Source organism: Lepidochelys kempii, chromosome 24 (genome assembly GCF_965140265.1).
Source record: "Lepidochelys kempii isolate rLepKem1 chromosome 24, rLepKem1.hap2, whole genome shotgun sequence".
Taxonomy (NCBI): domain Eukaryota; kingdom Metazoa; phylum Chordata; order Testudines; family Cheloniidae; genus Lepidochelys; species Lepidochelys kempii.
The window spans coordinates 7455891-7473489 of record NC_133279.1 but is presented as its reverse complement, the minus strand read 5'-3'; the positions used below and the strand labels follow the sequence as shown (position 1 = coordinate 7473489).

General features: G+C 41.5%; 1 protein-coding gene across 4 annotated transcripts in view; it reads left to right on the top strand.

Moving 5' to 3' along the window:
* The window catches only part of ARNT (aryl hydrocarbon receptor nuclear translocator), a 38738-nt gene that overhangs the window by 2928 nt on the left and 18211 nt on the right, over positions 1 to 17599 (top strand). For 3 of the 4 annotated variants that reach the window (XM_073323396.1, XM_073323393.1, XM_073323397.1), the window contains exons 2-5: positions 7613 to 7724; positions 9636 to 9689; positions 12176 to 12220; positions 16015 to 16059. In XM_073323396.1, the coding sequence (XP_073179497.1) occupies positions 7613 to 7724; positions 9636 to 9689; positions 12176 to 12220; positions 16015 to 16059 (256 nt within the window). The remainder of the gene's footprint in view (positions 1 to 7612; positions 7725 to 9635; positions 9690 to 12175; positions 12221 to 16014; positions 16060 to 17599) is intronic. The other variant, XM_073323394.1, reaches the window with a different exon arrangement.

Here is a 17599-nt window from a genome sequence, read left to right as displayed (position 1 = left end):
ATATCTTTCCACCAGTCAGTCCCCCAGCAGTTAATCTATGGCTCCCCCATAGTTTAAGGTTTGATTGCAATTCTCTTCAGTCATTTAAATCCTTCTTTCATTAAGCATAGTATCTTAAGGATAATTTTTAATGACATTTTGGTTGTTGGTAAGATTTTTGATTGGAATAGTGGACTAACATCCCAAGAATAAAAGGGAATAGTGAAAGGAAAAAATGCATCTCAGATGGAAGTATACAGTGAAAACTGCTTTACTCAAATCAATCTACAAGCTTAATACTTTTTTGGATTATGGGAACACTGTTAAGGTCGATAGGACAAATATTTGACCTTCTAGTTTTGTTATGAACCTCCATTCCCTGTTGTGCCTATCTGCTTTTTTGGTCTTGGCAGTAAAGTGAAAGCTACAAGGTTTATTTGTTGTTGGATTCTTGTTAATGTCACCTTCTTTTCCTAAGAGCCTTGGTAAAGCATGGGGGTGTGAACTGTGCCCTGACTCATAATAAATGCACAGCTCTTCTTTCTTTCTTTTTTTTAAAATATGCTCTGTTTTTTAAAAATACCTGAGATGCTAAAGGTGACCAAGACATTTGGAAAACATGTCACTTTTAAGGGTAATCAGATTTTTTTTGACTGACTTACGTTCGGGTTTGCTGTGATTTCTTTCCTACCCTCCCTAAACTGGGGAGACCTATTAACATGGGCTTTATTTAAATGAAACAACACCAGTATGCAATTCCCTTCTTAAGCATAGTTATGCAAACCAGTAAAGTCAGGGACACTATCCAAACAGTAAAGCTTGCAGTTCTGTGAGTGAAAGAGAAGAATGCAATAATCAAGTCTTCTAACTAGTTAGGCCTACCGCTCTGTTGTAGCTACTATCAGATACTGATCAGCTTTTCTGTAAACTTCCTTGCTGTTTCCATACCTAGCCTATTATCAAGTTTTGGTCAAATAAGTCTTGTGCTAAAATATGCAAAACTGATACTGAACTGGCTGAATTGGCATGTGCAGAGCTCTTAAAGTACACAATTCTGAATTCAGCCATTCTGTCTTTCAAGTTTTTACTTCTGTGATATTCCACCATTTTCATGCCACCAGTTGAGGCAACCTCCTTCACAAACAGAATTGATGTGCAAATCTGGATATTCAATTTTAAATGCTAGAAGAGAAGGAAGGAACTGAAGGTCATGTTCCATCAGTTATGTTTCAGTCTCTTCCTGTTCTGGACTGAAGCTATGGTGTTTTGCATTTGCAGTCAGTCATATTGATTAGAAATGCAAAAGATTCATAGCTTCTCTGCATTTTGTGTGTTTTTGTTCTTTTGTGGTCCTGGTTTTGGGGTGGTCATTTGATATGATGGGTGCTGAAGGCAAACATGTATTGCTTCTGGATGGAGCTGATGTTGAAGAGCTGCTGGAAAGGCTTGGAAGAAAGACTTGCATCTTATCATTTTGACTATGTTTCTCTGACGATAATGTAAAACAGATCCTGTTTGCAGGGTCATGGAAGATCTGCTCTTCCACTTTGGCAGACAAAAGTTTCTCTCAGTGACGCATTTGATCTTGCAGAAAGTTGGTTTCTTCACACTTAAGAACATGACTCTTTCCTGTCTTGCTGCTTAACTCCTGACAGTGTTTACAATTTACTTCAATAGAATAATGCTGTCACTGCTTCAGTTGATCCGTTACTTCAGACTATTCAAATGCTTGTTTCCTACCACTTCATCCGTAGGCAGCTTTAGTCAGAACTTCATACGCTGACACTTGATGATCGCTATTTTTTAGTTTCCTGTATTGGTCAGCAGCTTCCAAGTTTAATACAGTGAGAATAAGAAACTGCTTAATGAAGTTGAAGTCAGTGCTGAGGACTGAAAAGGATGAAGAAGCCAGTGGCATGCCCAACCTTCATTTCAGACATTTCTAGGTTAGCAACATTCTGAACAGTTCATAACTCCACCGTTTTCCTCTTGTGACCATTGATTCCACCCATTAGCCATGTCCTTCTTTTCAGTCTCTCCACCTGTTTCCCTTCACCTCTAGGCTCTTGGGTAGTTTTATAACTCTAATGTTCCCTAAGGCACCACAAGCCTTGATCTCATCCCTTCCCTTCTAATTTCAGTATAAAATTTGTATTCAAACTAAGGTTGGAAAAAAGACGGGAGCTTGATGCTTAACATTTGAAAGGGATTTATGTTCATATAAATATTTCCAAATGACAAAAGTTCTCATATTTTTAACACACAATTTTGAAAGAGGGTTTTTTCCCCCCAGGTGAAGGGAACAAAAATGGATTTTCCACAACGCTTTTTTTATCCCTTTAACACTTAAATATGGGACTTGTCCTTCTGTAACACTTTCTACCCTCTGATCTCAAGGCACTCTACAGACTTGGTTTTCTTAAGCCTCACAACCGTCCTCTGAGGTAGGCAAGTGTGCAGTGCGGTTTCAGTTTTTACAGATAGGGAACAGGCAAGGGGTAAAGTGACTTGCCCAAATTCATATGGTGCAGCTGTGTTAAAAAAACAACAAAAAAAACCCTGAAGCCCTGTTATTTTAGCTCTCAGTCCTGGCAGTGGCCCTTGGAAATGTAGTGAACGTTCAGACAGACCAGAAAGGAGCTTTGTTTAAAAAATAATAATTAAAAAAAAATTGCTGTTTTGCTCGTAAATCAGTCTTAAAAATATACCGTCATTTCCTTCCTCCGTCTTTAACCGGAAGTTCCTCCCACCTTAATAGAACAGTGACATACAGTGTCAGTTTCAGGAACTCCAGAAATGCAAATATCATGGTTTAAACCGGAAAAAATTACATGCACCATAAAGCCAACAGCTCCTTGAGCAGCCACATATGCACAAGTTTAGACAAAAAGCAAACTCCTCCTTCGAGATTTCTTCTAAACCACTTAAATTACCCTCAAACCGAGGATTAGGTTTTACTAAACAAATGAAGCAACATCAACACCATATCGCTGAGTACTATATGCTTTAGATCTCAAGAGACAGGAGAAGCTATGTATTTAAAAAAACCAAACAAACCAGATTCAAAACTATTGTGTTCCCCAAACATTTAGGCAATCAAAACATTTAAGAGCCTTATGCAGCAATAGGTGGTCTAGTCACCAGAAAGGAAGGAGGGAAAGGATGTTTTTTTACTAAAACATAGGTCTTTCCAGACACACCGGGAACTCATCACTTTATGGGGAAAATTCTTTGAATAGGTTTTATTTTTCAAACATCCATAAAAGTTTGACAGGGAACATAGGCAAGAACCTAACTGCCCTTTGCCCTTAATCTCCTTTGCCATATTGAATTCACCTGCAGAATGGGTTTTTCATGATGACAAAGTTTTGGGGCTTTTAGTAAGCCGTCATCTTTAAAAAAAAAAAAAAATGAAGTACCCTCTTCTGTTGCTATAGTTTGGTATTTATATCTAGAATTCCCATGCTATTGATAAGGCTGAGAATAATAGCTCTGTGAATTGCCAGGCTCAATAGTTATTTATTCCACAGAGCAGTCGCCCTTGGTAAATTCTACAAATTGGCATAGCCTTGCTGTGATGATATGCAGCGGTATGAACCAAACTCAGGTGGGAGGTGCAAAAGAGACTAATGCAGGCTAGCAGTGTATTTTGGTGAAATGTTTTGGGAGACCTGCATGTACTGTTTAAAAATGCTTTGGAGTATTAGGTTCTAATCTCTTTGAAATCAGATCACTTGAATTCTTGCACAAATGCATAACAAAAAATGTTTGACTATTAACAATGACAGTTGTTAGCATATATCTTTTTGCTGTGTGGGGAGTGATTTTTCTCACAGAATGACTTTAAAAATCCCCCAAAGCTAGTCTAGTCATGGAGTAGATAATGCATATTTCATGCCCAAAATATCTAACATAAGTGTCTTGATTGATTTGTGGCTGTGTGCTGTTCATTTTACTTCAAATGGATGGATTTTGTTATGGTTCATGACCAGATGTCTTGATTACAGTACTCTTGGCTAGCTAATGAAATTATTGTAATAATCTACTGTGATGTGAAAACTTATATAGTGTGTTGTATGCTGTGTAGTATAATTGCAGCAAGAGAACAAAAAAATATGCTGACTGCAGTATCTGTAGTACTGGAAGCTGCCAGAGGCTCACTACTTTATTTGTAAAAAGAAAAAGAGTACTTGTGGCACCTTAGAGGCTAACAAATTTATTTGAGCATGAGCTTTCGTGAGCTACAGCTCACTTCATCGGATGCGGATACAGACTAACACGGCTGCTACTCTGAAACCTACTTTATTTGTATTGCAGTAGCACATAGAGCCTCTAATTGAGATCAGGGTACCATTGTGGTAGGCGCTGTACAAGCTTCTAGTAAGACAGGAGCCCCAAAGATCCTACAGTCTAAATAGGCAAGAGAGAGTGGGAAGGGAAATGGAGTACTTGTGGCACCTTAGAGAGTAACCAATTTATTTGAGCATAAGCTTTCGTGAGCTACAGCTCACTTCATCGGATGCACAGAGAGGAGGCTTGGCAGAGCCAGGAATTGGTCCTGGAATTAAATCCTGGCCCCATTGACTTCCGTGACAAAACTCCCATTGATTTCAGCTGGGCCAGGACTTCAGCTAGGTCTCTTGTGAGTTCCAGTTCAGTGTTCTATCCACTTGATTATCCAGCCTCTGTCTCCCCTGTCCCAACTGGTCTGATGAGGCAGAAGTGTTTTTTCACCTTCAGGGCATGCTGCAAGGCTCTGTTTGCCAAGGCTGTAGTTGGAGAGTCAGGCGGGATTCTTTAGTTGGAGTGAAGAGCTACTTTGGTTGCTTTCAGAGTAGCAGCCGTGTTAGTCTGTATCCAGATGAAGTGAGCTGTAGCTCACGAAAGCTTATTCTCAAATAAATTTGTTAGTCTCTAAGGTGCCACAAGTACTCCTTTTCTTTTTTTTGGGGTGGGGGTGGGGGTTGCTTTGTCTAACACTGGGTTAACAGTTTAGTGAGGTTGGTTGTAAGTGAGCCTAGAGGTTGATGACACATTATAGAAATGTGAAAGATAAATACCTACCTAGTGCCCTATGTACACTACAATTCAAACCATGGTAACTAGAGCGGTACTCCAACACTTTTCTTACTAGCAGTGCACTTGCATAATTTCTGTGTAGAGCAGGCCAATCTGAACAGTGATATTAGCCATTTGACAAAGCATACTATGTGCTCCGTAAATAGGCTTGGCAGAATTAGATTTGATTTTTTAAAATAATTTCAGTGAATATCATCCGTGGGGTTTTAAAGCATTTTTTTTTTCAATTTAAGTTTTCACTGTTGCAGGAAATTGTCAGGGGAGTCGTACAATAACTATTTAGTGATGGTAGACTTAAAACTAACTTTTTGAATCTATAACCATTACATTATAAATTGTCAACATCATATGTCAAAATACACAAACTAAATAGCTGAAATCAAACACTAAAGTTCTCAAGCAGCATTTTTCTTATTCTGCCTATCTGTAAATTTTAATGGAAATATTGTTTGGTGGTTTGCATGTGTACAGTGAAACTGACATTTACCGATTAAAACCATAATCCTTCTGAGCCCATCTATAAAATAGCTTAGGGCACAGAGCAATCCTCTTCGAGGGCTGGGGAAATCCTGCTTAGGGCCAGTGCACAGACTGCTCTCAAACCCAGTGCCTGAGCTTGCAAGTAACTGAGAACCCTCCATTCTTATGAGAGTTGAAAGTTGTTGACGTATAATAGGCTTGGCCCCATAGTTTAAACTGTGAACGAAGAACTTGAAAGCTTTTTGCTGATACATTTTAGATTGTTTTCAGGTAAGAAATCGTTGTATTCATGTCTTAAATCTTTCACGGTACCATTTTAAGCATCTTGTATTTCAGGTGTGGAACCCTTTATAGAAGTTTATTTCAATATCAAGTACCACAATCTCTGAAGACCATGACCATTTTCTCCCATAGGTCTTCTCTTTCCTCTGGTTCCCTTCTGTGTTATAACCTCCTGTAACTTATCCCAGTTAAATAACTTGCAAAAGATTTTTAGCTCCAAAAATGGTCCTAGTTAGGAGGAGTAACTTATGCCTTGTTTAGCCAAAGAACTGTTTCTAGGTGAGGTTTGTGTGATTTGCATCTTACCATAAAGTTTTCAGTCTTCCAGTTTAAAAACGAAAACACAAACCAATCCCATGCTGAACTTTTATTCGGTAATCCTTCAAATGGGTGGGCAGTAAGCAGGTTGGGTCCTTTGTTGCAATGGTTAGATGCTTTTCCCATTATGCTATCACTGTGAATGTCCTTCTCTCTCAAAACCACAAATTTAGGGGAGATTTGGTTTGCACAAGATCTTGGTTTTTCCCTCTGGTTTATTTTATTGAAACTTTATACCATGCAGGCAGCTTAGTTACTGGCTTTTTAAAAGCCAGTAATGTAATTAACATATTCATTTGGAGGTTTATATGCTTAGACACAATTCTTACTAGGGGAGTGAACCATGAATATGTTAGAATGGGGCAGGAAACATCTCATTAAATTTAATTAACTCAGCTCTGTACAAAATGTGAATAATTCCACTGGCTTTGAATTCTAACATGCATATTTTAAATCTGGCTCGTTTCTTGTGCTCAGAAGTTGCTCCAGGTTAGAATTTTTACTTTGGCTGAGAGGGTTTGCAGCAAAAACCTTAGTCTTCCCTTAATAAGAACTTACTTATACTATGCGCTCCTTTCAGTAAAAGGAAATCACTTCTCTGGCACCAAAGAAGTGTGGCACCAAAAATGGGGACAATACTGCTATGTCGAGTATGCTTCCTCCTCAATTGTTCTGCCATTCGATGGAGGCACATCGTTAATATATTTGTGTTCAGATGGAGTCAGTGCTGTTTAGCTTTGTGTTTCAGCATAAGTACTCAGTGTGAAGTTATATTGGAACTGTAGAAGCAAGCAGGGATTATTAGATAGCTTCGTTAAGGACAGACAGATCTTTCTGACTTGATCACCAGTTTGAATCCAGCCCAGATTGGTAATGACCATAGCTGCTGCTGTTCCATGTTTGGCCTATTTTGGAAATGAGTTGCTGACGATAGGTAATGAACAAGAGTGGTGACCGGTGTTAAAATTGGCAATCCCACTAGTGAGGCTGAGGATTGAATAGTTTCAGGATGTCTCCCTGGTCCAATTCAGCACAGTTACTTACATAATAAAACTCCACTCTTCTTTCCCCAATTGTATTAATCATTTTAGTAGCTCACAGCTTTCTTTTCCTCTCCCTTCTGCATACCAGAGTGGGGCCAACTAGCATTTGAAGTCAGTCTCTGCTTCCATCCATGACCACACCAAGCTCCTCCTCCTCCTTAAAAGGAGCACATCTTTTAGTTTGACGATCTGAGCTTTTGATCTTATGAAAACAGCATGTGCTTAGAGCTTGAAATATACCCTTAATACAGGCTTTGGAGAGGAGAGCTAGTTGAGAATCCAACTTGCACGTTGTATAAAGTCTACCCATTTAAATAGATTATGGACTTAACTGCATTGGGGCTTTGATTTAATCACTTCTAATGGATAATGCGCTTCAAAATCTGAAGCATAGCGGGACTTGGCATCATTGCTTTTTCTCTCCTGCTCAGAAATGGCATCGGATGTTCCCTCTTTGGGTGCAGCAGTTGCTTCTGGGAACCCTGGACCTGGTACGCAGGCTGGAGTAGCCATTGTCCAGAGAACAAACAAGAGACGACCAGGGTAAGTTGTAATAACTAAAAACCCAGTAAGCTCTTTGAGACAGTGTCTGCTCCTTTGCAGAGCAATTTGTGTAACGTAGCAAGGAGTGGTCAGCCTTGTAATGAGGAAACTGCCTTTCCTTTGAAAGGATTTAACTACGCTGGAGCCGCGACAACACAGCCACGTTAAAGTGCTGCCACGGCAGAGCTTTAACGTCGGTTGTGTAAACATACCCTTAGTCTATTTGTCTTGTTGTCTTTTATGCAAACCATATCCCCAAATGCCCTAAGTTAACATGATTCGAGTTAAAGGGTACGGTCAAAAGAAGGTGAGTTTCACGACGAAAGAGAAAAGATGTCTTCAGCCAAGGCTGGGAATGACTTGGGGGTCACTGAAGCACAGATGTAAGGAGTCTGCTCCCGAATATGGTAGCTGCAAAGGAGAAAACACTTCTGCTGGTGCTGAGGCTGTGGGAAGGAATAGAGAATGCCGATCCACTGGCAAGGCTCCTGCGACGCCTTTCTGCGGAGACTCTGTAGGGAGAGTTTATTGTAGCAGTAGTGCTTACACTGCAGTTTAGTTTTGCTAAAATACCTTTGCAGGTCGCAGGGGCCGGGAAAGAACACTTGAATAGTTTCTCCTAAAATGCCCATTGCTGGTAAAATCCTCTTACTTTCAAGCTGACTAAAACATTCCCCTACCAGCTTTGCTCTACGGCTCCAGCACAGGTCCCTCCCACTCTGCCTCCTGCTTGTTCCTTGCATTTTATTTACAGACTTGTATGCAGCTGAGCTGGTTCTGTATACTAGGTTCCAACTTGAAACGAAGCAAAGTGACAACTCTTTTCCCCCCTCCTATGCACACAAAAAGTGGTTACAGTCAAAATGTTGGCCCGTGTCTAACGCAGTGATGCCATCTAATATCACTAAGAATATGAACTGTACAGTTCAGACTTCACTAACTCATTTTGTTTTCCTTTTTTAAGGAAAACCATTTAAAATGTTTTAAGCTGGGCCTTAAAAACTTCTAAGGAAGGAGGTTCCACCACCTCCCTAGGTAACGCATTCCAGTGTTTCACCACCCTCCTAGTGAAAAAGTTTTTCCTAATATCCAACCTAAACCTCCCCCACTGCAACTTGAGACCATTACTCCTCGTTCTGTCATCTGCTACCACTGAGAACAGTCTAGATCCCTCCTCTTTGGAACCCCCTTTCAGGTAGTTGAAAGCAGCTATCAAATCCCCCCTCATTCTTCTCTTCCGCAGACTAAACAATCCCAGTTCCCTCAGCCTCTCCTCATAAATCATGTGTTCCAGTCCCCTAATCATTTTTGTTGCCCTCTGCTGAACGTTTTCCAATTTTTCCACATCCTTCTTGTAGTGTGGGGCCCAAAACTGGACACAGTACTCCAAATGAGGCCTCATCTATGTTGAATAGAGGGGAACGATCCCGTTCCTCTATCTGCTGGCAATGCCCCTACTTACACATCCCAAAATGCCATTGGCCGCCTTGGCAACAAGGGCACACTGTTGACTCATATCCAGCTTCTCGTCCACTGTAACCCCTCGGTCCTTTTCTGCAGAACTGCTGCTGAGCCATTCGGTCCCTAATCTGTAACGGTGCATGGGATTCTTCCGTCCTAAGTGCAGGACTCTGCACTTGTCCTTGTTGCATGGCGAAGGTGATCTCATGCCAAATGGCCTTCCGCACCATTGCACCCTCCATTTCTGACAAGTGCATATGGGAAGCCCCCTGTCTGAATTTCCTGGCTCTTCTCAGTGGTTACAGTAATGTCGGGTTGTTTTTAATATCAGTTTCAAACAAATTCTGCATCTTTCCAAGGTGCAGGTTGCAGGGCTGACACTGGATAACCAGCCTGAAAGGAGAAACCATCTCTGATAATGGTTGATCTTCTCCTGCTTCTGTTTTTCAGGCTTGATTTTGATGATGATGATGATGATGACGAAGGGAACAATAAATTCCTCAGGTGAGGCTGCTCTTTCCATTCATACTCATTAAAATATACAAAACTTATGGTAAAACATGAGGTGAAAACACTTTGCACGGGGAGGGCTTCCCTCCCAGCACTGGTGGGAGTGGGGTTGACCCCCTTTGGAGGAAGGCACAGCAGCCCTCCTTGGGCAGGGGGATGATCTGCAGTAACACAAGGTCTGTTGGATGGGGGTGGGGAGAACACAAATGGTCAGCATCTAGGGTAAGCTAATCAAAGCAAGGAGACTCAGATAAAATGGTTTCTCTTCACACATCCCTGGTGTGCTAAAGCACTAGAGATCTCAGCATACCAGGATGCAGGAGGACAGATACTGTTCTATCATATCGAAACCCACTGGAGTGAGCCAAAGAGACAGCGTTAACTGTCTGGAAACTGGACTGGTGTATTCATTCACACCATGCAGTGGTATTTGGGTAGCTTTCAGACAAGCAGACCAGATAGTGTCCTGTCATATGTTTGGTTGCTGTCCTCTGTGTTCGGGTATTCCTGCTAGAATGCCTAAAACAAAAATGTCTGCTAGTAGCAATTCTTGATGAGCCACGACAACACTGTTACTAGCTGTACAGTAATACATCACTTGGTTATTTCAGTTGATAAGATTAAGTATGGCACTGCAGAAACATCCCTGTTGGTGTAACGAAGTGGCTAATGGGGGAAAGCAAATGTGATTTAACTCCTTTTAGATCTTTCGAAGGCGAGTTAAGCAGCTGTTCAGTGTTTCCTTTGGGAATACAAGTCCAGCCTAATAGCATGTTTCTCCTATAACAAGGTCAAACCCTTTCGCTAATGAGCAGAGTTTCTATTACTACCCTAGCAATTTGCCATTCAATCTATTGTACGGATGCTCTAGGTTAGCTTACAGCAGCCCCCTACTGCTGAGAACTCCCAGTGGCTGCAAACATCCCTGTTTATCATAATCCATATGGGAAGCCATGAAGATCTCATGTAATTAATCTGTAGTCCAGTTACATGGATTAGTTTTTTGGTATAGACAACTCTAATGCAATTCTAGGATGCATTAGGCGAGGTATTTCCAGTAGATATGGGGAAGTGTTATTGCCAGCATACAAGGCACTGGTGAGACCTCTTCTGGAACACTGTGCTATTCTGGTCTCCCATGTTTTAGGAACATGAATTAGAACTGGAACCTGTAGCCCTTCTCTGCATGATCAGAGGAATGGAGAACTACCTGATGAGCGGAGACTTAAGGAACTTTGCTTGTTTAGCCTAACAAAATGAAGGGTGGGGGAAGGTATGATTGCTCTCTGTAAATACATCTGAGGGGTAAACACCAGGGAGGGAGAGGAGTTATTTAAATTAAGGGCCAATGTTGGCACAAGAAGAAATGGATATAAACTGGCCATCAGTAACTTTAGGTTTGACATTAGATCAAGGTTTCTGACCATTAGAGGAGTGAAGTTCTGGAGCGGTCTTCCAAGGGGAGACATGGGGTAAAAAACCCGAACTTGTTTTAAGACTGAGGGGTGCCTACAATGTCATATGGCCCATCCACGACTGCTGTTAGCAAGTATCTCCAACGGCCAGAGATGGGACACTAGAAGGCGAGAGCTCTGAGTTACTACAGAGAATTCTTTCCCAAATGTACGTCTGGTGGGTCTTGCCCACATGGTCAGGGTCTAAATGACTGCCATGTTTGGGGCCGGGAAGGAATTTCCCCCCAAGATTAGATTGGCAGAGATCCTGGGGGATTTTTTTCATCTTCCTTTGCTGCATGGGTCACGGGTCGCTTGCTGGTTTGGGTAAAAGGTGGATTCTCTGTAATTTTAAGTCTTTAAATCAAGATCTGAGGTCTTCAGTAACTCCAGCTAGAGGTTGTGGGCCTACCACAGGAGTGGGTGGGTGAGTTTCTGTGGCTTGCAATGTGCAGGAGATCAGACTAGATGATTGTGATGTTTCCTTTTGGCTTTAGAGTCTGAGTCTAATGAAGTTCAATATCCATATGTCAACTTTTCAATTTTTCCCAGGTTGCGTGGCATTTTGTTATGCAGTTTAATGCCATTTAGGCTTTGGAATGGCTAACAAGCATGACAATGGTTCCGGCTTCTTTATTTTTGTAGTGTATGTAGGATTTATCTACTGAATTCTAAGTCATTGACCTGATGAGGCTATGGGAGAAACTGCATCTTCAGAGCATAATTTAAGCCATTTTACTTACGACTTTCAGGCAGTGAGAGGTGGGTGATCTTGGTATGAGCTCACTCTTCTGCGTCACATGGAAGAAATGTAACTAATAGGCTTATTAATCTCTATGCACTTGGCAATGGGAAACAAAGCTATGACTTCACTATGTCGGGTTGTAACTTGTATTCTACGTAACTGGAGTATTTTTGTTTCAGCGTCTGGCTCTCCCACACAATTTAATCAGCTTGTTACTTTATTGTTGAAAAGGAATGACATGTAAGTATTTTAAAACATTTTTTCCTTTTCCCCCCTCCTAGATGTGATGATGATCAGATGCCAAATGATAAAGAGAGATTTGCCAGGTAAGAATTCACAGTCCTGTGGTTGATAAAACCCACAAAGTCATACTGCTTGTATCTAGGGCACCTCACCTACCTGTTAGTGCATGTAGGTGCATCCTTCTCTTTTTTTGTGTTTTTCTGAGGAAAGTCTACATCTTGCACCAGGGAAGCTAGAAATCCTGCAAAATTGCTTTAGAGCAGTTTGATTGTAAAGGTATCAAACTAATTCAGTGTCTCTCTTTTTTTGCGAATCTTCTCCTTGTTCAGCTGTCGATTAGGAGCCCCCAAATCTTGTAGAATCATAGAATATCAGGGTTGGAAGGGACCTCAGGAGATCATCTAGTCCAACCTTCTGCTCAAAGCAGGACCAATCCCCAATTTTTGCCCCAGATCCCTAAATGGCTCCCTCAAGCACTGAACTCACAACCCTGGATTTAGCAGGCCAGTGCTCAAACCACTGAGCTATCCTTCCCCCCTAAAAATTGTATTTATAAAAATACAAGTGTGCAGCATGTTTGTAACAAACTGTACTTGTACAGTGTTTCCTTTTCTGCCTGTAGTATGCTCTGGGTGTTGTCTACTTGTATATTTTGTAGAGGAATTCTGCCAAAGTGGTGTGGATAAATGGGTTGGGTTGTTTTAGAGACCAGATAGTACAATAGCATTAGTAGAGAACTCTTTGACCTTGAAGTTCGAGGGAAGTGTCTGGTAGTGTTGGTGCCGTAGCACTCTTTCCTCGACTACAGCTGAAGTCAGTGGGAGCTGAGGGCGTTGAACGTCTTGCAGGAAGCTCTCTGCACCATCTAGAATTGGGCGCTGGCTCTGTTGTATTTCTCCAGTTGCCTTGGGCGCATTGAAGGGGCACCGCAGACCTAGAATGAAGATAATTTAAGCTGATTTGAAATGTTTAGTTTAAATGTTTTTTAATGTGACTTTGTAATTTTGCTAAACGTTTGAGTTTTATGTATGTTCTGAATGCTGTCTCCAGTCCACGTCTTCATTGTGAGAGTCAATTTTGTCTTCTGATTTTGCTAAACTCTTAGCCAAAATAAGCAACTCTAGAGCATTAGCATCAGTACATGCAATGACTTGTATTAAGCAACTAAATCATTCAGCTAGAGGTGGACCTGAACCAATGAATGCCCTAGATCTAAACGCTCCTGAACTTGGAGTTAAAATACAAACTTCAGGGTGTGGGGCTCGTCTCTGGGTACAAATTATGGCCATTACTCAGTGTCAGAACTGCTTGTATTCCTTAGGAGAGAAAGCAAAGGATGTTACTTGTGTTTATAAAGAATTTCCGTTCACTAAAATCGCTGTGGGCGAAGGGCCTTGCAGTGTGGTGGGTCGTGAATCTTGAGATTCGGGGGTGCAGAGGAGGCAGGAATGGTACTGAACCTTCCATATGAAGCCCTTCTCAGGCAGTAGGACTATGTGTGTGCCAGTGTTGGGTCTCTGAAAGGGAAAAAAGATTAAAAATGGTGTGCATGGGAGTGAGGCTTTGGCCCCTCACCCCTATTCAACTTCCTTGGGGAAGCGACAGTGTTCCAGCACTGGAGTTCTGTTGTCGCAGCAGCTCTGCATTTCCAGGTTTCTTTCCTAACTCCTTATTTCTGTGCGTTTACACAGGAGCGTCTTAATAACAAAAGTCTCAGCATGGAGAGCGAACACTCAACACCAGCCTCTTCAGGTCTATTATGGGCAGATTAAGATAATGCTATGGGCTCAACCTCACTGGGCTTTTGTACTTTGAGTTAATTGCCAATTCCCTTCAGTCAATGTTAACCAACCTGCACTGGCTAACCTGTGTTAAAAAGACCTCTTTCCCTAATGTAAACCTGGCCTTTGGTGGCTTTCAAAGAATCTTAAATATAATAAAAAAGGCAGTCTTTAAGCATTATTGATGCATAATGTAGCACAGGTTCTCTTGGTATCATGTGTTGTGATATCCTAGGATTGTTCTACAGGGTCAGAACGTTAGCGCTCGAGTTGTATATACTATTTCAGTCCCTGACCCTTCCCAGGAGTTGAGTTAACTCTATAATACTCCAATTCAGTGGTGCAGTGTTGCACATGGGGTCGTCTGGAAATTCATCTTGACCCTCTGCATGTGATCAACTTACGCCCTGAAGTATGAGATCAGGTTCTCCTTATCTTGGCATACCTAACTACAAATGTTAGCAGCGATGGACCTTCTAATTACCCAGGTTAAATCAAACAGCTACAGTCTTTAACCTCCACTCTTGTGGTTAAAAAATTAAACAAATAAAACAGTGGAGGCATTGAGGTTTAAAAGCGGCTAATGTGCAGGACCACTGTATCCAACATCATTCTGCATATCTTCAGCACTTAGTGTCTGTTCATTATTAATGTGTAAATAGATCCATTCTCTCCTGTACATGTTGACTATCAGGCAGCCAGCAAGACGGCAAGTTACTTCAAGTATAGAATAGGAGGTCTGCAAATACCTGGGTGTTACATTGATAAAGAGTAATCACACAACAGCAATCTGTGTAGAATTGGAAACTCTTTCACTACTGGTGGGATGGAAGAATGCAGTAAAGATTGGGGCTGGATAAAATATATATTTATACCACACATTTGATTATGATACCCAGGGACTAAAGTCCTTTGTATCCGTGGAATTAACTTGCACCTATTTTGCCCATTAATCCATCTCTACTAGGACCTCTGAGCAGCTTTCATATGGCCACCATTTACCAGCAGAGTCTCTTCCCCACCCCTTCTTCCTCAAAGTATGTACTGAGTGAACCAGGGCTCGAAAGTCAAACATCAGCTGTTCAGTACAGGACTAATAACGGGTTTAAGGTCCAGTATATCACAGTTGGCCAGAAACTTAGATGCTCCACTCCAGGAACCCTAGGTATGTTTGGAAGAGCATGCTTTTTTAATGCCTGGCAAGCAGTGGGAGATGAAACATAAGATTGTAGCTCCCTGACTTATGGAGAACATTTAGTATCTGAAAACTTACAAATGTAGCTTTTGAATCATTATGTGGTACCTAAAGCAACATGGTCTGAAGGACAGAGAGGGTTGGAAAAAATACCGGCGAACTTTTCAAAGTGTTCCCCCTTCCGCCCCCCCCGACCTACTTTTCTCTAACAATGCTGTACAGGCATACATGTTGCTGTGATTATAAGGTTTCTGTAGGCCCCTTGTTTAGATGACTTGCACAGTACCTTTGTGGTTTCACTGCTCGTGCATAATGTGGTCGTCTCAAATGTCCCATCTCATCACACGGTGTCTGTGTATCTAACAGTGTTATAAAGGGCATTTGTGTCTTGGTCTCTGACTCTCTTGGCATTTGTGGGTGTCCTTGTATGCAAAGTCTGAGTGTCTTTTGTCTAGCTCACCAGTATGTTAACACTACAAATCAACAGGCTGCGTGTATTGATTAAAAATACCTTCTTTCTCATTACTTAGGGAGGTAAGTGTATTTTAATATGACTGAGAGTCAGGACTTCTGAGAGCTCTTCCCAGCTCTGCTGCTGATCTTCTGTGACCTTGGGCAAAATTATTTCTGTGCGCCCCAGTTTACCCATCTGTAAAAATGAGTGTAACACTTGCCTACCTTATAGGCTTGCTCGATGTTTTCAGAGTGCTTTGAGACACTTTGATAGAAGGTGCTAGATGAGTGTATAAAGCAATCCATTTAATGACCTCCTTGTTTTGTGATCTGTTTTTATTATAGAACAGATGTATCTATAGGTTGGGTTTCCTAATACATCTTCCCATTTTTTCATTTCTTTAAACTTTTTTCCATTTTTAGCTTAGTTCACTAATTTTATTTTTAGGTCTGATGATGAGCAGAGTTCAGCGGATAAGGAAAGACTTGCCAGGTAGGTAGGAGAATGAAGTTTTCAAGCATGGCAAAGCAGAGTACTTCCTCTCCTTGATGTTTCTGCGGGCATCCCTACTTTGTTTTTTCCTTATCTGCTGCAATAAAGGACTTGAAACTGGACAGACTTCTGGAAATCTGTGCAAAAGTGAAACTTCAAGCTGTATTCTCCTTGTGAAAACATCTTGCAATACCCTCAAAAGAATTTGTTTGCATCCAAACCCAGGCAGCATGAAGACTGCAGGGCAGAACGTGGCTGGGCCAGTGCTTTCACAGATTACTGTAGCTCTGCTAACTTCAGCCTTGGCAAGTAAAACCTCTCCTGCTGGACTGAGAGATGCTAGGTGCAAGAATACTCAGTTTGTAAGCTCCTGCCATGTTGCGATGGTGCCTTTTACCACTGTATAAATAGATACCATAATTGCATTGGCCAGACTTCTTCTAAACACAGTACCATGCCAAATGCTGGTTTGGTATATGGCAAAACAGAATGGGCACTGTGCTGTAAAAGAGTTAAGATTTTTTTAAAAAAATCTATGTTCTTGAGCAATCACTTCTCTTAAGTAATACACAGAATGATTACATGGGTTTGCATGTTTAGAGTTTGTCAAGGTTCTGGTTGGCTTATTACATGCTGTCTAAGAAGCAGACACCCCTTCTGGAAGTGCAGCATTTCATAGTTGAAATATTTCTGACCAGATAAGAAAGATGTTCAGTGGCTTAAAGGAGGACCCCTAAGTGTGTCTATGGCGAAAGAGGGACTCTTTAGCTGCTTGTGTAGACTGTAGAATGCAGTACTTCCAGGAGTCCTTGTTCTTCTTTAATTAAACAGTGACCCCACAATCTCTCGTTACGGCTGTCTTGCAAAATCCTTCTTGTTGGGAAGAGGCTTTTGCAATGGGGCAAGTAAAATATCATTAGTTGATCTCCTCCCCCCCCCCCCATTATTCTGACAGAAAGGGTAGGTGAGTAACACATGTCTGGGCAGGTAAATTTTCATTGCAGCTATGGAAGGCTGAATTAAAGGTGAATGGGATAGTCAAAGCACTGTGCCGAACGCTATTCCCCTTTCAGCAAAAGGCAAGTCCCTATTAAACAGCTGCATAAGCCTACGGTGACACTCTATTTTTAATTTTTTTTTCCCTTTTTCATCTATTGTATTTAGTTCCTTTTTACTGTTTCTTCCACTTGCTGTCATCCATCCAGTTTCATCTCCCATCGTGTGATTCCTTGCATCTGATCCACTCTCTTTGCACCGCTAACCAATCTTTCCTATAGGAAACCTGGCATTATGTTCTGGTTTGAAAAATCCACCTTCATAACCCAACTAAATTACGCTTGGTCCATAAATGCAACATGTGAACACATGCTAGCCTCTACCCTGCGGGGGCCAATAGGGAATGTCCCTCAGGAGCAGACGGATTCCTGAGAGGCATGTTAAATCCACTAGTGGGATCAAATCAAGGAGCGTTAGTTGTAATGCATCTCTAGGAATCTGTACCGCCGCATTGGCGGTAAGGTGGTGGGACACGAGGTACAGG